The sequence below is a fragment of the Balearica regulorum genome, chromosome 1 (genome assembly GCF_011004875.1).
Source record: "Balearica regulorum gibbericeps isolate bBalReg1 chromosome 1, bBalReg1.pri, whole genome shotgun sequence".
NCBI lineage: Eukaryota > Metazoa > Chordata > Aves > Gruiformes > Gruidae > Balearica > Balearica regulorum.
Window position 1 is genome coordinate 191,310,438 of NC_046184.1, and position 21,831 is coordinate 191,332,268.

Genomic DNA, 21,831 nt, shown 5'->3' on the forward strand with positions numbered 1-21,831 from the left:
GTGAGTCCCTGACTCATTCCACATAACCTCAGGTATTTAACTAAGGTACCTTTGTCAGCAGCTTAGCCTTGGGTCCTTTCATAGTCAATGGGAAGAGACAGACATGTCCAGAGAGCAGCTCAGGCCGTCTAAGAACAAAGTCATTTTTGTCACCACCTACGTTACTTACACTTCTTGCAGAGGAGACATGGGATAACTAGATGTGTTGTACAGACTAAAAAGAAGGTAAAACCCTTTAAGAAGAATAGCATGTAATTTCTAGAAGATAGGTGACAGTGGGCATAAGCTAATTTTTTTAAGTCTTGATATTCTGTCATTCTGAGAATTGGAAAAGGTCTTTAAGCTGAGACGGATGTACCATGAAGGCCTGTTTAGTGGAATCCCTTTGGCAATCTAAGATGCAGCTTCCCTTCTAATTCATCATGTGATCTAATCGTCTGCCTTAGCAAATAAGTTCAGAGAGAAACCAAGTTTACCACTGTCCTGGTTTCAGCTGGGATAGAGTTAATTTTCTTCCTAGCAATGGGTATTTAGGATGAGAATAATGTTGATAACACACTGATATTTTGGTTTGTGCTAGGCAATGTTTACACTAAGTCAAGGACTTTTCGGCTCCTCATACTGTCCCGCCAGCGAGGAGGCTGGGGATGCACTAGAAGCTGGTAGGGGACACACGGCCAGGACAGCTGACCCAAACTGGCCAAAGGGATATTGCATACCATGTGAAATCATGCTCAGCATATAACTTGGGGGAAGCTGGCAGGGGGTTTAGACTGTGGCTTGGGAACTAGCTGGGCACTGGTGATCTGCAGGTGGTGAGCAATTGTGCCGTGCATCATTTGTTTTGTATATTCTTTTATTAGTAGTATTAGTAGTATCTTGCTTTTCTGTCATATTAAACTATCTCAACCCACAAGTTTTACTTTCTTTTTTTTTTACCCCAATTCTGTCCCCTGTCCCACTGGGGGAGGGAGTGATTGGCTGTGTGGTTGTTTTAGCTGCCAGCCGGGTTAAACCACAACAACCACAAAGACTTATCTATATTGTTTATACACAGTTACATATTTAGACTTAATGGGCTTAGTCTAGAGTTTGTTGGAGGAGAAAAGCCTAAACAGATGATCTTTAAGATCCCTTCAAACCAAAACCATTCTATAGTTCTGTGACTCCATATTAAAAGTCTGTCTTGCTTTAGGGACAAGGCTTCGCTCATGCAGTCTGGAAAAGTCATGCTGAGTTATAGAAGTAGTCGAACAGTCTCAGATCAGCTCTTCCTAAGCAGCTTAATGTTTCTGGACCTGATCTACATACAGATTAAGAGCCAGCAATTCCAACAGAAATATGCGAGCCTCGGAGTTCACTGCACTAATGCCAAGAACTAATGTTCTTGAACCTGCTCTTCACTGTTCAAAGAAACATAACTTCTCTTTGACCACCATGATCCATGTATCCATTTACAGACGAGCTGGCAATGTGTCCTTGGAAGATAGCTTTATAGGACTTGTACTGTTTGCACAGGCAGCACCTTCCTTCTATCAAAATCAGGTGTTTGGGAGCCTCCATCATGCCACTGGGACTTTTTTCACCAGCATACAGAGACTGGGTGATGATGTTAGATTTTGCCTGGAGAAGTAAGTATCATACAAAGCTGCATTTCAGAGGTTTGGTCTGAGGGAAGAATCCTCAATTTTACATGAAGATTCTCAAGATTAGATGGAAAGTTGTGCAAGAGAGAACTGTTGTTCGAGCTATGACAGCCTACAAGACTCCACTTGTGTTGAGCCATTTCTTCATCATATTTCCAAAGCTGGAAACCTGTAGTGAACTTATTCAAAATCAAACTTGAATTCTTGAAATAAAAAGACAAAGCTTTTATATGCACTGAAAAAATATTTTCTTTCACTGCATGTGGCCCTATTCTCAATACAAATATATTAGTCAAATCATAGTAAAGGTGAGTAGCATAATCACACTTGAATGAAGAGAGATCATAATTTTCATTACAGTGAATTAAGGTTAGATCTTCCTAACCTCGCTGTGAAAAATTGCTCTTTGCTCTGTACTAAATCTTGGCAAAAGTAGTCTGGGAGTAGGAGCACTTTTTGTTTTCAGTGACAGATCTTTCCAGGTATAATCATTGCAAATTACAGTGTGCAAATGATGGTTAAACAAGACCTTGTCAATACTTAAGACTATATTGGTTTGAAGTTGGCTTGCTTTTCTGTTGCAACTTTTTCAGTTAGAGTATACATACCTGATCACAGAAACACCGTTTGGATATTAATTAGATTTGTGGCCAAAGAGATGTCATTTACCTTTAATTTAGCAAGGCTTTCAACACCATTTTTCACTATATTATTGTATACAAGTAAGAACATTACAATCTGGATGGAAGAACAAGATGATAGATAAAAAAATGGTTGGATGATCAAGCTCAGAGGGTTGTGGGTCATGTGTCCACCTAAGGACAGGTAAAAACTGCAGTGCTTCAAGGATCTGTACTGGCCCAGATTAGTGTACTGGCCCAGATCAGTGACCTGGAGAAGATGAAGTCCACTCTTAAAAAATTTGCAGATGACACTAAGTTAGAGAGACCCGCTGATGTACTCAAGACATGGAGTACATCTGCCATTTAGAGACCAAGACAGCCTGGAGGAACAGGCTGACAGGAGACTAGTGAAATTCAACAGGGACAAATGCAAAGTCTGGAACCTGGGAAGGAAAAAGCCTCTACAGTGACACAGGCTGGGGACTGAGTGCCTGGCAGCAATGCAGAAAAGGAGCTGGAGGTGTGAGCATCTCCAGCTGAACAGGGCCAGCAGCAAAGAAAGCTAATAATAACCTGGGCTGTATTAACAGGAACATAGCTGAGGTTGGTTATTGTTGCTCTCTAATCAACACTCATTTGACCACATCTGGATACTGCATCCAGCTTTGGGTCCCTCTATATAAAAAATTCATGCATAAACTGGAGCAAATTCAGTGGAGGGCCACTGAGATTGTGGGGATCTGGAGCACTTGCCCTCTGAGGAGGAACCAAGGGGGCAGGGCCGGTTCAGTCTGAAGAAGAGATGACTTCAGGGGGAACCAGCATCACCCCCCAGTGACTACAGGGAGGTCATTGAGGATATGGAGCCAGGCTCTTCACAGTGATGCACAGTGGAAGGACAATAAACAATGGGCATCATGTGCACAAAGAAAAGTTTGGACTGGATATAAAGAAAAAAAAAAAAGCTTTTCCATAAGTACAGGTAAGCAATGGATCAGGTTTCCTAGACAGGTTCTACTGTCTCCGTGCTTGGAGATTTTCAAGACTTAACTGAATAAAGCTCAGAGCAACCCAATCTGATCTCACAGGTGACCCTGGTTTGAGCAGAAGCTTGGACAAGAGACCTCCTGAGGTCCCTTCCAGCCTGAATTATCCTATGATCTGATGACAGGAACTGAAGAGTCATATTCATTGTAGCCAGTGTGCCTGGAAGTCTCTGTGAAGGTGTCATCAAGTCTACAGAGGATGACAGATACTTGCCTCTCTTTTCTTCTGTGGTATTAAGAAATCCGACTACATTAGTCTTTCTTATACATATTTGCTGGTATATGCCCTGGCATTTCAGCTGAAAGCATAACGAGAGGAACATTTGTGTATCTTCTTAACCCTTAACACCTTTTAAGGGCACAGAAAGAATATTTCTGTTGTTATTAATATTGTAGCAATACTCCAGGGATATTTAACTTGTAAAACAAGTAAAACAAGTTTCAACAAGTTTGAAATAACCAAGCAATATGAATTTTGAAATGACTAAGGAAGGAAAGGAGTAGATCAGTATAAAATTATTTATTACATCAGAAGATAGAATATGAAAGTGTTCAGTTTATAGATTTTTTTTTCCCCAGGAATGAAACAAAAATAGTTAGTATTAGAAGTAAAAGTAGCAACAACAACAACAAAATAAAGCAATGGACTATTTAGCAATTGTATATTATTCTTCCTCTAACAACTTTTCATCAAATGTGATGATACTAACCCAATACATTTAGGTGAACATTGTTATCTTGTAATTTTCAAAAGGAAAATTAAGACAAGTTCCCTTCTTTTCTGCTTTCCTTCTTTCATAAATGCAATTAATGTAAATTGACCATAGTCATAACACTGCTAATATAAATATTCTGCCAATACAAACATAAATATTATTCTTTCAGCCTTGGGCCTTTGGCTTCTATCCTCCCTCAATTTCCATGGTAAAGCTGGTTTTTGTAACAGGTCCAGCAAGCTCAGTATTTCAGCAAAAGAAAAACATTTCCCCAAAGCAGTAGTGAGATATGTCTGCCATCAAGTCTTCTTTTCAAAAGAGGAGGTGAGATTTTGCCTTTGTAAGCTGTCAAGGTTAGAGAATTAAGGGTTGGCTTTGTCAGAACCTTTGTTGGGCTTTCTGAAGTTCCCCATAAAAAAAACCCTGATGTGAGATTATCTTTGGAGTTCTGAAATGAAGCACTACAGGAGCTTGCAGTTAAAACTTAAGAATGTTGCTGCTGTTTCCCTACACAATTACAATGTAATTTAGTTGACGTTATAGTTCAGTTACCAAGTATGGATTGTTTTGGCTGCCATCCTCTCTGCCTCTCACCGAAGTGTTTGCATGCTGAAGAAATCCCAGTTTCGTTGCATTGATGGAGGCTGGAGTTGGGAGCACTACAGCTTCTGTCAGGGTTGGAGCTGACTGGCACAGAGTAGGCAGTGGTAAGGAACAGAGGGGAATGAGGGTCTTACCACCATCACCTCAGCAAAGTGGTATTTCAGGAGTAAATTTGTGTGGGGTGTTTGTTAGAGAAGGGGTGTTGCTTCCCTAGTTACAGTATTTGATGGTATTAGCATGAGACATTGTGTTGGTTTTGCTTGGCAAGGTTTTGGTAGCGGGGGGGGGCTACAGGGGTGGCTTCTGTGAGAAGCTGCTAGAAGCTTCCCCTGTGTCTGATAGAGCCAATGCCAGCCGGCTCCAAGATGGACCTGCCGCTGGCCAAGGCCAAGCCAATCAGTGCCTCTGTGATAACATATTTAAGAAAGAGAAAAAACAGTTAGAGCTTTTGCAGCCAGAGAGAGGAGTGAGAAGATGTAAGAACATCTGCAGACACCCAGGTCAGTGCAGAAGGAGGGGCAGGAGGTGCTCCAGGCGCCGGAGCAAGATTCCCCTGCAGCCCGTGGTGAAGACCATGGTGAAGCAGGCTGTCCCCCTGCAGCCCATGGAGGGAGGATGAGGGGGGTGTAGAGATTCCACCTGCAGCCCGTGGAGGACCCCACGCCGGAGCAGGTGGAGGCACCCAAAGGAGGCTGTGACCCCGTGGGAAGCCCACGCTGGAGCAAGCTCCTGGCAGGACCTGTGGTCCCGTGAGAGGGACCCCACGCTGGAGCAGGGGAACGATGAGAGGAGTCCTCCCCCTGAGGATGAAGAAGTGGCAGAAAGACCGCATGATGAACTGACTGTAACTGCCATTCCCCGTCCCACTGTGCCGCTGAGGGGGGCAGAGGTTTGAAGCCAGGAGTGAAGTTGAGCCCGGAAAGATGGGAGGGGTGGGGGGAGGTGTTTTAAGATTTGATTTTATTTCTCATTCCTCTACTCTGTTTTGCTTAGTAATAAATAAGATGAATTCCCTCTCTAAGTTCGGTCTGTTTTGCTCGTGATGATAATTAGAGAATGATCTCTCCCTGTCCTTATCTCGACCCGTAAGTTTTTTTTTGTTGTATCTTTTCTCCCCTGTCTAATGAAAGAGGGGAGTGATAGAGCGGCTCTGGTGGGCACCTGGCCCTCAGCCAGGGTCAACCCATCACAGACATTTACAGCTGCAGGCTGGATAGTGTGCAGAAAAATAGATACTGAACATGACTCTAGCTCAAGAAGCATCACCCAGCCTGCCTGTGGGTCAATGCAGAAGTCCTCCAGCTGCGTGATTTCGTTAAAGCCTGTATGTTATGCATAAGCACAGAGGATGGGAAAGGTACACGTGAAATCTAAATTTAAATTGCACTTCACATAGGAACTTCAATGTTTTTGCAGGTTTGCTTCAGATTTTTGCTCTGTATTCAGTTATCTCTTACTATACAATAAGTTTCTTTATTCTCAGTTATAACATATGTCTGATTCTCAAATAAATTTCAGTTTAGGGAATCATTATTTCATGCATATGATCAGGATACATCTGCTTAACACCACAGAAGAGTGCAAAGGAAGCAGAAGAAAATACTCCTTCAGAGGACCAGTGAGCTATCTTTCTCAAGGATTAAAGAGCAGCTCGCTCTTAGAAATGTACCCTTTCTGACTTGCTGGAGCAGAAGCTAGGGCATGCATGTCATGCTGGCAGTGACAACAGCCTATGGAGTGTATTTCTCTGTCAGTGAACAAATTGTCTGTGATTTGTCGAGGAAGAATATAGCCTCAAACCTTCAGGGACTGAAACACAGCCTTTGCTTGTATCATTCTACATATGCCTCTTTCGCCTCTAGCTTTTTGCAAGTGGTCATTTTCCGCCACATTTTTAGATAAAATATATTCCTTTACCTGGAACTGTAAGCCGATGTGTTTTACTCCATCTCCATAAGAAATAGCTATGGAAGTTGGGCCAGCAAAACATCTGCTGAGTTACCCAGTTTCTAGGAGCATGCAATGAATTTTAGGAACACCAGTCTACCACAGAAATGTACCACATGAATTGGTAAAATACTGTGCAAGAAACTGGTCTTTGAGATTTTGTCTGTATTGCTAATTGAAAGCAGACCATAAGCATGACTCTAAGACGGAGTGCTACTAAGGAATTTGTATGCAAACAGGCAAGCTGCAGATTTGCCTTTCATAGAGCCAACTGGAGAGGTCAAGAACTTGGAACCAGGCAAGAGTGAATAGGTGGTGGGCATGACTGGGGTCCAGCGCTCAAATTCAGTCACTGATTTCTCAGTGTAGATGTAGCCTGAACATCTCTAAAAGTGACACATGTGTAAAAACTTGATTAAAACAAGCTCTTCACTCATTCCTTCATCACTCTGATTCTTCATCTCTGTATATGAGAACAGTGAGACTAGCTCCAGGTTTTCATTTGAGATACCAAAATCTAATGTTTTGCCACAAATAGCAGAGCTTCGTAAGGGGAAAGCGCTACCCAAGGACTGTCATTACTTCTCCAGGCTGGCAGATGCTGGGTACGCAGAATTTCATTAACAGCTATTGTAGGTATCTTCCCATTATGGGAAAGCACAGTATTTCTTAGGTCTGTTCACAAGAAAAGGTCATTTTCTACAACCACAAACTATTCTTAAGTGTAAAGAAGCTTTTGGAGAGCAGGGCTTCTGAGCAAGCAATTATACTCCCTGCAATTCTTTCCAAGATTCATATTCTGTGTTTAAGCTGCACATTGTGGCTGTCAACCGGCCATTCAAGGGCAGTGCCTGTCAATTCACTTAAGGCAAAACTGGGAAGAAAGGTGAATTGTACAGATAATGAAAAAAATGAAAAACATGATGTCTGAATGCCAGAAGGAAGGTTCATGAAGGCCACACTTGACTGATATAATTGATGCATCTGCTACAGACTCACATGCATTTCTCCTGCAAATGGTCTCAGAATAATGCGTCATTGCCAAACACCTATCATTTCAGCTTCGTCTTTATGCAGGAGCTGGGTGATTAATTTGATTTCTCAGCCTTTAACATTCTCAGATAAACACACAGCCAAGTTAAACAAGAGGAACTTAAAGATGAAAAGAGAAAGAAAAGCAGATTGAGTGACTATATACATTCTGTTCCTAAGTATTAATGAAACTACAAATCCAGACCTTCCTGCAACATGTTAACAGAGAACTTTCAAGAGAAAAATATGCAGTTTATTACTTTATTTAGTTTGAATGCCTTTGTAATCAGTCTGTGTTTTTATTGTTCCCTCATCCCTCTAATTCTGTATTCAGTGAGCCTTCAAATAAGTGTTATGCTTTCCAAAAACTGGATTCACACTGATTTCGGGGAACTTTGGCATCTTCAGTTCCATGCAAGCTTCACATAATAAACAGCCAGTTCTAGAGAAAGTGGGAAACCTTGGAGTTCAGCATGAGTCTGTTGCTGGCTCTCTTATAACTTGGCTACAACAGCATACGCTTGGAGTCAAGAGCAGTTGTGCTCATACCCATTTTTCACATCAGGATGCAGGATGGCACCTCGTAAAGCTAAGCTAATGGAGTGAAACCTCAATTTGCCCAGTGCTAATGGAAGGTGAATATCACTGCTCCAAGATTTCTCAGGGAAGGAGCCTGAAAATGGAGAAAAGAAGGAAGAAAAAATTTTGCAGTCAGGTTTCTTCCAAATAGCTCAATGCCCTGCTCAAATCTGAAAGTACATTCAGAAAGGGAAAATGAAGCGAAGAATGGCTCACCACCTTGTTTTGGCCTCTGCAACAAACTGCACAAAGGAGGAGCTGGGTGGTCTCCAGTGATGCCCATAGAAATTCTCAGATGAGCAAGCAATCCCAGAGGAAGAACTTAGCTTTGCTAGTCCCTTTCCTACCCTTCCTCACTCAGAGCTTTTCCCAGCTAATTTTTCTCCAATTAAACACACACTGCGTTCTGTGCTTCAGTTGCTTGCAACATATTTGCAGGTCCCTCATGAATTTTGAAAGGTTGGTTTATTAATTTGTAACTCTTCCTTTCTGGCGACATGGCAGCTGCAAAAAGTAGGCAAAATGGTACAATGAGCTGGATGTAAGGGAACTCATTGATTCTGTCATATAGTGGGATTGTAACTAACTTAAATCCTAACCCCTTCTAACTGACTGGTTAATGCTTAGTAGCCTTAGCAATACAGGACTCAAAACCAGTTTGGATGTAAGAAACATGCACTGGTAATTGCTGACTGATTCAGAGGTGTGGGGTTTTTTTTTTCTTTTTACAGACCCTGGGCTGACATCAGACTATTCTTTATACAAGTGGCTATTTGTTTCCAAATCGGTTTCAGTTGATAGCATGATTTACAGAACTGTATGCTATGAGCAGTGCATGTTATTTCTATCTGTGTCAAAGTTGCTTAGAATATATATTGATTTTGGTCTCCTAAAAAGAACTTTTGAGATTATAATGAAATAATCTCTTATCAGTTAGTTTATCTTCTTTTATCAGTTTATTTTGTGGAAACTATTGGTGCAGACAGCAAACTTGATGTCAGAGGTATCTGAAGACTGCTTTGGGGATAATAGGATCGAAGTGATAAAGACCTAAGCAAACATTTTGACTGTTAGGTCTTTTTACCCACACATGATACACAGATTATTACAGCACAAGTGTTTGGAACAGTTGAAACAATTTTATGTATTGTTTGGCAAGAATATGGTTCAATGCTATGAGAGAGAGAAGACTCTGCCTCTTTTTAAAGGGAATAACCAATGTTAGTAATACCTTGTATTCCTAGAAAAGCAATTCAAACCTAAATAAGTAAATTCAAACCTGTAAACATAATTGCTGTGGCTCTTAGTAAGAATTTTGTTGCCCCAGAAAACACTGCTTGGCTTAATGCAGTGAGTATGTGGGATCATAAAAAATACTTGGTTGAAAGATATCTCTCAAGATCATCTGGTCCAACCTCCTGCTCAAAACCAGGTTAACACTGAAGTTAAATCAGGTTGCTAAGGAACTTGCCCAGCCAAGTTTTGAATATTTACAAGGATAGAGATTCTGCATCTTCCCTGGACAACCTGTGCCAGTGCTAAACTACTCTCATAGGGAAGAATATTTTCCTTAGATCAAACCAGAATTTCCCTTGATGCAGCTTGTAACCATCCTCATCCTTCCACTGTGCACCTGAGAAAAGCCTGCTTCTGTCCATAACCTCCCTTTCTTTTGTGTAAGCCAGCAAGTCCCAAACATGATTCTTCTCTTTTTAAGGCTGAGGAAACCAACCTTCTTCTCTCCCTGTCCATCGTGAGATCCAGCCCCATAATCTCTCAGAGGGGCTCTGTTGGACTTACTTCAGTTTGCCCATGTCTCTTTGTAGTGGGGGACCCAAAACGGGACGCTGCACTCCAGGCATAGTCTGACAAGTGCCAAAGAGGGGAATTAGTGCCTTCCTTGACATGCTGGCTGTACTCTTGCTGCTGTGGCCCAGGCTATACTTTTGCACTGCACGGACCCAGTCATATTCAGCTTCTTGCTTATCAGTGTCCCCAGATCTTTTCTGCAAAGCTACTCCCCAGACAGTAAATTCCCGCCTGTAGTATTGCAGAGGGTTACTCTGTCCCAAGTGTAGGACTTTGTATATAAATATCAGGTTGGGTTTTTTTTTTTTTTTTCCTATGCATGGAAATACACCAGCTAGGTGTGTAAAAACAGGGATCCAATGTAACACGAGTAAATTCATGTCTCATTATCTCTGCAGACACTTACAGAGGTTCTTTAATTATTTTTCCCTAGAAAAATGTTTTAAACTGTGGTGAGTCTAACACTTGACCAGAATGGGAACCAGAAGTATTTTTCCAGCATCCCAGTTCTGAAATTTGGAGCTATTTTACATACTCATCCCAAAGCCCAGCAACTGATTAACTTTCCTTTACTACTGAGAAGACTAACAAGACTATTCGTGCGTAGCTGGTTCCTAAGAACTGTATTCTATTTTCAGTTGCCATTGCCTTTTCTGAGCAATTAATCAGAATCACTGCAACTATAGCTAAATCTTGACTTATTTAATAGATATTTAATAGTTTTATGTGTGCTGATTCATTTTACTGAGAAGGAGCAATGAATCAAATGAAGAGCTTCTGCTTGTGTTGATGCAACAAAAAAGAAATTTAAAATGTTTAAATGAAAAACTGCAGTGTCATTGTTTGTATAATAATGTTCATTAATCCTTTTAATGAAGCATTTCAGTCTTCACTTTTATGTTTTCCTTTTGTTTTCTTCCTCGTATTTGAAGTTAAACAATAGGAAAATTACAATAATAAAAAAACTGGCATTGTATTCTGTTCTTGATGAGAACAGGGTAAACTCTGGATTTTATGATGAAGGCATCTGTGCTGTGAATTTGTTTCACTGTAGGGACCTGATCTGAAGCTGATTGCACTGGTGCTCCAATCCCGAGCGAGCTGGCTGGTTCCCTTAATGACGAAACTACAGATAGAGCTGAGGAAAAGTTCACTCAGTGGTTTGTGTCCAGCAAGAATCATGATTATAATGATAGCCTGCCCCAGTCAGCACTAGACTTAGATGGGATGGACAAGAGAAGATTCACAATAATTGGCACAGGAATCAGGGCTTCTGGCCCGAGGCAGAAAACAGATGGTATAACTATACCCAAAGGAGTCCAGAAAATGGTCCCTAGCTTTTAGAAAGGAAAATATAGTGTTGATCCAGTCAATAACATTAAAGCATTTAAATTGCAATTAAATATTATTTGTCTTAATGAATCATTTCTTACAGAGTAACTGCCAAAATCCACAAATATAATCTTTGGGGAAGATATAGAAAAGAATATGCAGTGGTGTCTCTAGAGGGAGAAACAATCTACCAAATTTAGGAGTCTACTTAATGATGTTGGGACTTGAAACTGTCATTAGTGCCAAGCAAATATACTTTTCACAGCCAGTAGACAGAGAATTTTGACATCTAAATTTGAAGTTAAAATAACTTAGAAGAGCTTGGGTTTTCATGAAATATCTGGGAAAATATGTAAAATATGGAAAGTAAAATGTTCTAGAGAAAGAAAAAATAATTGGGCTTAATTCTTGTTGAACTGGAGTACAATCATTGGAAAATGTGGGGGACAAAGTAGCAGACCTCAGAGCTAACATTTTCTACCAGCTTGGCTGTAGTAGCATTACTACACAGCACAACAGGGAATCTGGCCATGGCTTTATAAAAATTATTACTAAAAAACTTTATGATAATAATTTATTTTTGCTTCCTCCCACAAAAAAAGATCTTGAACATTTGTCTATCAGGGAATGATATCAGCGATAGTTCTTTGTGTTACAGCATAACTCACTTGTACATAAGTCAAAAAGGAAATCACTTTCCTTTTACAGCTTTCATTTCTAGATGACAATCACGTTATTTTTCTATGTTACATACACTAAGCCACCTACTGATCTCTGAGAATTTAATTAGGACCTCAGATTTTGTAAGTGTAAAAATGTAATAGTCCCCTATTACAAGTGGGTTTTTTAAAAAAAATTTGTGTATTTCCTAATGCACAATGAAATAAATATTTAGAGGTATTGTCATGCTGTAGGCAAGAACGTGACTTATGATGATGATATATTATTTATAAAATAATTATTTTTATTAAAATAGTATCTCTGTAAAGGTAATATATAGTTAATAGTATCACTTGTGTTATTTCTTCATCATTTCTGTTGACCGAAAGATATTTATTATAGCAAAACTAAAGATCAGATTTAATCAATCAGCAGTGAAAATGAAAATCTAGGCTACATATATGCTTGGGTATCACTAGAATCAGGCTCTGCTATTATTTATACCAGATTATTTTTGCTGGCACTGTGAATAATTTCTGATTTTCACCAGTCTCAGAGAAGAGCCAATTCCCAGCATGACAACTAAGAGAATGAATACCAAAACATTTTTAGACGGACAGACTCTTATGAAGGAGCTAAAGATGTGCAACCAGGAATAATCATTACAGAAAAATCCCTCACATAATTACAAACTGCTGGAAGCTATTGGAAGCCATTGTAATGTGAAAATATAAACTTGCTGATTGCTAATTATATGGAGACAATGTCAAAGTCAAATAATATGCAACATAATACTGACAGTACAAAAGATACTTTGAATACCTCAGAATGTAATATCTCCAATTAAGGAAGAAAAAATATACTACAGTGAAAATATTTTGGCATAGGCAATGCAGAACTGGCAAATTAATGTCACAGAGTTTTTCTATTTCTTCTAGTCATAAAATATTTGTGTAGAGCTTTTTTTTTAGAAAAAATTTTTTTAGCTCCCAGTTCAGCAGAGGATTTACATGTCTACTTAGCTTTACTGTATAAGCATCCTAGATGCAGTCCCATCCATTTATAAAGGAATGGAGTGGAGCATGTCTTTTTACCATCCACTTCTTCTGTTCCAATTATCATAATTAAGAGTATGGATCTCATTTGACCGGAGAATTTTGGCATGAATACTTTTTTTCTTTTTTCTGTAGAGACAGGCTTTTTAGTGGATAAATTAAAAAGTCAATTGTAGTAAGCATTCATGATCAGTAACAAAATATATTAATCACAGATAAACTTACTTGCCCTTTATAACCATGTGTGACCTATGAGTAATGTCTGGTACAGCCTATACATGCAACATTTACACTGTGGGCCCCAGGAAGACATCCCTCCCCCACACCCCAGTTCCTGTACATGCTTAAATACTTACTTACTACACTCGAGGACAAGGTGTGGGTACACATCTTCCCCTCATTTCCTCTGGAGGAACAGGTCCACAAGGACAAGAGGGGAATATGCAGTGTGCAGTACCAAGATCCTCCTCTCTGGACAGCTGAGGAACAAGTCTGTAGGGTTCACCATTGAGTGCATTTTTCTTGCCATCAGGGTATCTATCGTCTCAACTGTTTCCCATTCAAGAACTTCCATCATTATTCAGCTAATATAATAAATGTAGGTATTGCTACCGAATATATTTCACAGCATGTGATGATAAACTCTCAACCACAAAAATGGAGCAAGTAGTCAAGTTTGTGAAAATTAATTTGGACATTTTTAATAATTTCATACAATTCCTTGATAAGTGAAGCAGAACAAGTGTAACTATAAAAGAAGTATCAGCAGGAGATTTAAGGTAATTTTCCAGTTGCCTGAAGAAGACACTTTGGACTGTTTCATGGTGTATTTCATAGTATTATATGGCCAATGGAGCTCAGAACCATAAAGAAAAGGCTTCAGTGAAGAGACAGATTTTTTTGTTACTTCCGAACATTGTTAACTAACCTTGCCAACAGTGTTGTTGTTAGATAAAAATGACAGCATGAAACTGGATATCTGGACCTCTCAGAAATACAGTATATCATCTGTAGACATGCTATAACACAAACTGTTGTGGTTTCTGTTATAGACCTTTGCCGCACTACTAGAACTGCTTCCCTATGCATGCAGCTCTTAAAATGCTGACAATGTATTTTATATACTTGCTCCATACTACACTATTAGTTGCTTCTTATGTGTTTTATGTCTAGTAAGCCATTTAAAGTACATTATTGATGGTACTTTGCTTAACTCTAGCCACATAAAATGTATAGTCTATGTTTTCTCCTATAGTCAGAGAATCCAACCAGTGCTAAAACTGTCCTGTCACAGTCATAATTTGAAGAAAAGTATGAGAGTTAATTTCTTTTAAAATTACAATTTAAAAAATTGACTCTTCAGTCCTGAGGATTTGAAATTTTTCTGTGCTTATGGAAAAACTTTGTGTAGCTCAGAAAGCAACGCTTGTCCTTAACACATAGTACCATAGATATAGTCACAATATAATGAAATCTAATACGGGTACTAGGAGACAATAGATAATTTTTCAAGCCTGCTCAGAAATGGTTTCTGTATTAAGATCGATTGTTTTGCATATTAATCTGTTTAAGGGTTAGAACTAAGCAGCTACTGCCCACCCAGTGTGGAGCACCCTCCAGATGGTGCAGTCAGCAAGCATCTCATCATGGCATGAGGTACCTCTGCGTCAGTTCTGGTCTACTCAGCCCCAGGGCAGCCCAGTACTTGGTGGAGATTGGAAAAAAAACTCCTTTTACTTAATTTCCTGCACATTACCACAATGGAAATTCATTCCTTTTTAGCCATTCTTGGCAAGGAGTAGGCCTCCTACGGCCTTGGCTAGCCACTGGAGGTTGTTCCTTCACCTGGGTCCCCAACACAATGAAAGCAAAAAGTCTTGAGAAAGGGGACACAGGAGAGACTTAGGAACTGATTACTTTTAGGTGAGAGGATATGCAGTGGGAAAATATTATGAAGAAGGGGAAACACACATGCATCTGGCAGACTGGGGAAAAAAAAGGATAATATTTTACTCAGGAATTAGTCCACAAGTCATACTTTTCCACTAGTCAAGCAAAGCACTAATCTGTACCTACCCAAGCAAACTGAGGTGAAAATTTTTGTAGGGATACCCCCCTTAAAAACTTGGCAAAAAAATAATTTTGAAGCCATCTGGTCTGACTACCAGCAGTATTATTCCAGACTTTTGTATCTTGAAACAAACACCCTGAAACCTTGTGAATGCATTTTTTCTAATGGAAGAGAACACTCTGTTACTCTTCTTTAAGGCTATTTTCAAGATGCTTAAGGTATGAGTAAATTTTCTTGTCTTTCACAACAGCCACAGGCAGCTTCAGTGCTGGTGTCTGGCAGGCAAATATGTCTCTGCTAAGGTCACTGGCATTTCATTAACATACTCCAGGTTTGAATTTGGCTCAGGTTAACATTTCTGACAAGATCCAGACATATATAGAAAGATGCAGGCTGACTCTCATTTCATTCCAAACTAAATAGCATTTTCTACCAGTAGTAATCCCAGTGATTTCAGAAACTGTTTGAGAAGTTAGTTACCTATTATTCATCCCCAATGGAACTTGACTCCTGTGGTTATAAGTATTATCAAAATAATGTAAAATCCCAAACTAGGTGCATTTGATTAGAATTCAGATGTGAAATTATTTGGTGGAAATTAACAATTTATTATTTAATAAGATAAATAAGTTTCTGCATAATTTTATTAGGTCTTCAGCTGATGATTTAATCCAATGTATGTATACTTGCATATGTGTAACTGTATCAGGTTTGCGTGGCAAGGGTTTAGTAGTGGGGGGGCTACAGGGGTGGCTTCTGTGAGAAGTTGCTAGAAGCTTCCCCTGTGTCTGACAGAGCCAATGGCAGCTGGGTCTAAGACAGACCCACCGCTGGCCAAGGCTGAGCCCATCAGCAATGGTGGCAGCGCCTCTGGGATAACAGAGTTAAGAAGGGGGAAAAGTTGCTGTGCAAGAAAAACTGCAGCAGGAGAGAGGAGTGAGAAGATGTGAGAGGAACAACTCTGCAGACACCCAGGTCAGTGCAGAAGGAGGGGGAGGAGGTGCTCCAGGCACTGGAGCAGAGATTCCCCTGAAGCCTGTGGAGAAGACCATGGTGAGGCAGGCTGTCCCCCTGCAGACCATGGAGGATGATGGTGGAGCAGATATCCACCTGCAGCCCATGGAGGACCCCACGCAGGAGCAGGTGGAGACACCCAAAGGAGGCTTTGATCCTGTGGGGGACCCACACTGGAGCAGTCTGTTCCTGAAGGTCTGCACCCCATGGAAGAGACCCATGCTGGAGCAGTTGGTGAAGAACTGCAGCCCGTGAGAAGGACTCACATTGGAGAAGTTGGTGGAGGACTGTCTCCCATTAGAGGGACCCCATGCTGGAGCTGGGGCAGAGCATGAGGAGTCCTTCCCCTGAGGAGGAAGGAGCAGCAGAGACAACGTGTGATGAACTGACCACAACCCCCATTCCCCGTCCCCCTGTGCAGCTGAGGGGGAGGAGGGAGAGAAATGGGGAGTGAAGTTGAGCCTGGGAAGAAGGGAGGGGTTGGGGGAGGTGTTTTAAGATTTGGTTTTATTTCTCATTGCTCGACTCTGATTTACTTGATAATAAATTAAATTAATTTTCCTGAGTCGAGTCTATTTTGCCTGTGACGGTAATTGGTGAGTGATCTCTCCCTGCCCTTATCTCGACCCACGAGCCTTTCATTATATTTTCTCTCCTCTGCCCAGCTGAGGAGGGCAGTGACAGAGTGGCTTTGGGGGGCACCTGGCATCAACTCACCACACTAACATAAGGAAAACGCTTGTTTTCTTTTTTTTTTTTTTTCCTTCCCATCAAAATGCAACAACTTTGGCTCTCTTTCATGCATATATTGCTTCTATTTTGTATTTCTTATGTCAAGTCTAGCATGCTGCTACTTTATGTCCCCTTTACAAAAGAGGGCATTAGGGAAAACAGGAATTAGTGATCAAATAAAAATATGACATAAAACCTTGGAATATCCTTAAAGCTTCTTTGAAAAGCTATCTGAAAAATAATAAATATTTACTAGTTTTGGGGTTTTTTTGGTGAAATTCAATTTTAAAGATCATATTTTAAAAACTGAAATCACATCATGGAGAAGACAGACCATAAAATATGGTACAGGATAGGAATATATCCTGACAAGGATTACTGAAGCAGTGGGGAATGTTAATTCTTAGTTCATATTATGCAAGCATTATATAATGTATCTGTAAGAGTTTTGTCAGTATAAAAGCATGTAAGCCTGATTTTTAGAGAATTAGCAGGGAACATAGAGAATAGTTTGTTCATGGCTGTGGAATTCACTTCCTCTGTTTACAGATCCCAGTTGTGCTTTTCATTTTCATAGTGCCTTCAACCTCGTGTCCACAAATGTTGCTGGTTGAATAATGGAAGTATTTGTGAACTTGTTTTTCAGTTTGAAACTTGCTTTTGAGGTACATGGGCTTTACAGTCTATTGGCTCCTTGTGTACTCATCCAACAGGAAAATCAAGCTTTATTGTGAAAAGTGAATTTTGGTGGCTTTCTACTATACTTTTTGCATTGAAGGAAGGGCAGGCTGACTTAGCCTTGTCTTACTGGGATTGTCAGTATGAGTAGGATTGTGCAGGCTGTGAATTTTTATTTTTTTTTAATCAATCACTATCCAAATGTTACTTATCGTAACGTACGTAGCATGGAAATAACTTTACAGAAGTAACAAGGAACTAACCATCTTCCTTTCTTCTTCTCTCTGTAGTTTGTTGCTCAGCCCAACTGCCAGCAGCTGCTAGCATCCCGCTGGTACGACGAGTTCCCCGGATGGAGGAGGCGACACTGGGCTGTGAAGATGTTGACCTGTGTTGTGATAGGACTCCTTTTCCCGGTCTTCTCTGTGTGCTACCTGATAGCTCCCAAAAGCCCATTAGGGCTGTTCATCAGAAAGCCATTTATCAAATTTATCTGCCATACTGCATCCTACTTGACTTTTCTGTTCCTGCTGTTACTTGCCTCTCAGCACATTGACAGGTCAGACCTGAGCATGCAGGGACCGCCACCAACCATCGTCGAGTGGATGATATTACCGTGGGTCCTGGGTAAATGTATTACTAAAGAAAATACAGTGAAAAGTGTTTTGACCCCTGTGGTTTTGCCAAGCGTTCCTGAGGCAGGAAAGATCTCTCATGAATTATTGACCTACCAAAACAGGCGAATAGTCCATCTCCTCCAATACCAAGTGTCACCACCTGATATATTACAGTGAGGGAAAACAAAAGATATTGTGGGTTCATTCCTGTGATTAAGCAGTGCCCCAAAACATACATATTGGTATTCTTTTTTATATCTATTTTCTCCAGGCCAGAAATTGTTCTGATTCTTCTAAGTGTCCTTTGTATTTTGTCAGTCTACTTTTAAAAAAAAGGGTCCCTTTGCCACAGTAATTATTTCTCATGTATTAGAATCAGGCACAGTGTCATTTCTGTAGCGTTATCACTAACCTTAGTTGCGTAAAGTATGCTTCTTTCTAATGTGACAGACCCACCTATTGCAAATAGTGCTGGCGAGCATTTTCAAGTGAGTATTTTCATTAAAATATGCATGCAGAGTGTTTTTTCTGTGCAAAACTATTGATGAGAACTTTTCACTCAATTTCAAACAAAATATTTTACGTCAGAAGGAATAAGAAAATCCCCTAACATTTTTAAATAGAAAAGGATTCCCACTCTGTCCTGACAGTTTAAAATAAAAATTTAAGTCTGGGATTATTACAAGCCTACTTTCTAGGGGCCATGTTGGCCTTAAATTTATTCCTGTGTGATTGCTCAATCCTGTCGGATTGGACTATCTTAGGTCCTCCCTACCTTTGCATGTCTCCCCTGGTAGATAGTATCTCTCTTGGTGTACCATAGTCTCCTCCCTGTTTCTTATTTTTAGGAACCAACACAAGTTGGACCAGGTCAGGCCAAATATGCTTGATCTTGACTGAAATGGAATTGTAGAAGGAGGGACTTAGTAGCCTTAACTGCAAGAATTTAAGTTTGATATCTTCATTTAAGTTTGCATCACATCATAGACAAGTTTATGCACCAACTTTTCTGTTTCTGTTCAGAGCTTCCCATTAAGATGTTGTTTGTCTTCACTTTTGCAACTTTTCCCAAACACCTGGATTTTTTTAGAGCAACCAAATTGACAAGGCTTTTGGCATCATTGATCATACCTAATTTACAATGCATTGTTGAATTTATAATACAATAATCGGCAGTGCTTGATATTCCAGAGAAGAATGAGTCAGTGGCTTTTCCTCTGTATGTTCCTTGGTAGAACACTGTGGGAAGCAGGAGGCAGGGCTACATCTGTCTTTCACTTAAGCAAACAAGCATGCATGACTGAAAACCCTGGGTTCACTTACTTGTTGGGAACCTCTCAGAAGGACCTGCCTTCCACAGATGAACTGCTTTCTGAGATTTCCCTCATGACAGCACAACATAAACCAGACCTCACCACCAGCCTTCACTTTAAGGTGTGTTGTCCTTCACTGGGTAAATATTGCTACTAACATTAAAAAAGCCAATACCTAGTATTATTGCAAAGGAATTAATCAATCTGGCAGGCTGCTTAGAATGACATTTCCTACAGACAAGTTAGACTAACTTCAGTGGGTGAGATTAACATTTAAATATTAAAAAAAAATTTCCTCCAGTAAATTTTTCTGGTTTTGTACCATCAAGAAATAAGAAACCAATATAAAAATCATTAGGTTAATACATCACTTCCTTAGAAATAAATGCTACAATTCTGAGGAGGAGCAAGGGGCTCTTCTGTACAGTCATATGTCCAGAGGATATATTAGTAGCTTTTCTGTTCAGTCTTCCAAAATAGTAGGTCAGCATCTGTCCAACTTTCACAGTATCCAGATGCTGAAGCACAACTGCATAGCTGACACATAGACCTTGACATGCCAAAGTGGGTTTTATCCTTAACCTGTCTTTTTAAAGAAAGAGCCTAGAGCCCAGAGAAAAAGGCACAATTTGAGAAGGGCAAGGGCTAATTTCAGCTAAACGCAGTTCTAAAATTTTGGTGACTAACTCCTCTCCAGAAAACATGCAGTGGGAAGAGGAAGAACGTCCATTGCCCTCAACCTCTGACACTATTGTTTACTTAGGAAAGGGTTTAAGTAACTCAGCATCCCAAAGCACTTGTTTGAAGAAGCCATTAAGTCTGAGAATTATGACTATCAAGATGACTATCATTTCTAAAAGCAGCATCAATATTTGCAGTATAGACTCATACGGCCAGATTATGCTAGTACTGCCTGGGCTGAATAAGCCCTTCCTCTGCAAGCGGTACAGATCAAGTCAAGGGAACTGCTTGCATAAAGAAATAAATATTAAGGAGCTTGAATAAAGATCAAAAGTCAGATACCATGTGGTCAAATAGTTTGTGGTTAATTGTAATGTTCAGAGAAACTGTGCCTTCCAAAATCTTTTGCATCTAAACCGATGTATTTTACACACTGATCTCTAAGGGTTCATAACTATTGGTTTCCTGCAGTTCCAGTTTCATGTTTGCTGGGTTCCACTTTCACACTTGAGTTGCTGCACTGGCTTAGCCCACCCAAATAATAAGGACCCAGATTCACCCATCGTAATCTCAGGCAATGCATTAGGTACCTAAATTCCCTCTGTCGTTGAAGGAGACAGACACACATCTCCACAGGACACTTCAGTTCACAGCATGTGATGAACATGTCTATTTCAGCTTTTTTTTTTTTTTTAAGGAATGAATCTCAGCCAAAAGCAACTGTTTTCATATTCACATATGCATGAAGTGTGGTCTAGTCATCTTTTAAGAAACTAAATAGTTTTTTTAAATCCTTATCAATAAACTAAGGTTAGTTTCAGGGCCACAATTTAGTCTATCATCTCACCTTTTCAAACAATGCAGTTACGCAGTATCCTTAAAAAGAGTAAATACAGCCCTCTTGAATTACACAAGGGAGCCTAAATGTGAGGTACATAGATATATCATTGCATTTTCTGGATGTAGATGAAAGACGTTGATGTCTGAGACAAAACTAATGTGGATCTAGGGTTACAGTTATTCTCTGAAATTGGAAACATGACCAAGTAAACCCTTTTCCCAAAGCAAAGGTTGTCCTGGAGCAGCTACAGCATATCAAAACTATTAACATTTAAAACAATAGAATTCTTTGTTTGTCTTTCTCTTAATTCAAATAGCTCTGCATGTAGTTTGCATTTTAATAGTTGCCTCCCTTAAAATGAAGAGAGGAAGAGGAAATATACTTTTCAGGCTTCTGATTAACATGAATTTCAGCGTAGAATCATAGAATCATTGAAGTTAAGAAGGACCTTTAAGATGATCAAGTCCCACCATAAACCTAACACTACCAAGTCCAACCACTAAACCATATGCCTAAGCACCACATCTACACATCTTTTAAATGTCTCCAGGGATAGTGACTCAACCACTTCCCTGGGCAGCCTGTTCCAGTGACTGATAACCCATTTTGGTGAAGAAATTTTTCCTAATATCCAATCTAAACCTCCCCTGGCACAACTTGAGGCCATTTCCCCTTGTCCTGTCACTTGTTACTTGGGAGAAGAGACCAACACCCACCTGGCTACAACCTCCTTTCAGGGAGTTGTAGAGAGCAATAAGGTCTCCCTTCAGCCTCCTCTTCTCCAGGCTAAAAAAACTCAGTTCCCTCAGCCGCTCCTCATAAGACTTGTGCTCTAG

At 40.1% G+C, this 21,831-nt stretch overlaps 1 protein-coding gene across 2 annotated transcripts in view; it reads left to right on the forward strand.

The window, feature by feature from the left end:
• The window catches only part of TRPC4 (transient receptor potential cation channel subfamily C member 4), a 172,975-nt gene that overhangs the window by 105,180 nt on the left and 45,964 nt on the right, over positions 1-21,831 (forward strand). For both annotated transcript variants that reach the window (XM_075741972.1, XM_075741973.1), the window contains exon 4: positions 17,834-18,170. In XM_075741972.1, coding sequence (XP_075598087.1) covers positions 17,834-18,170 — 337 coding nt within the window. The remainder of the gene's footprint in view (positions 1-17,833; positions 18,171-21,831) is intronic.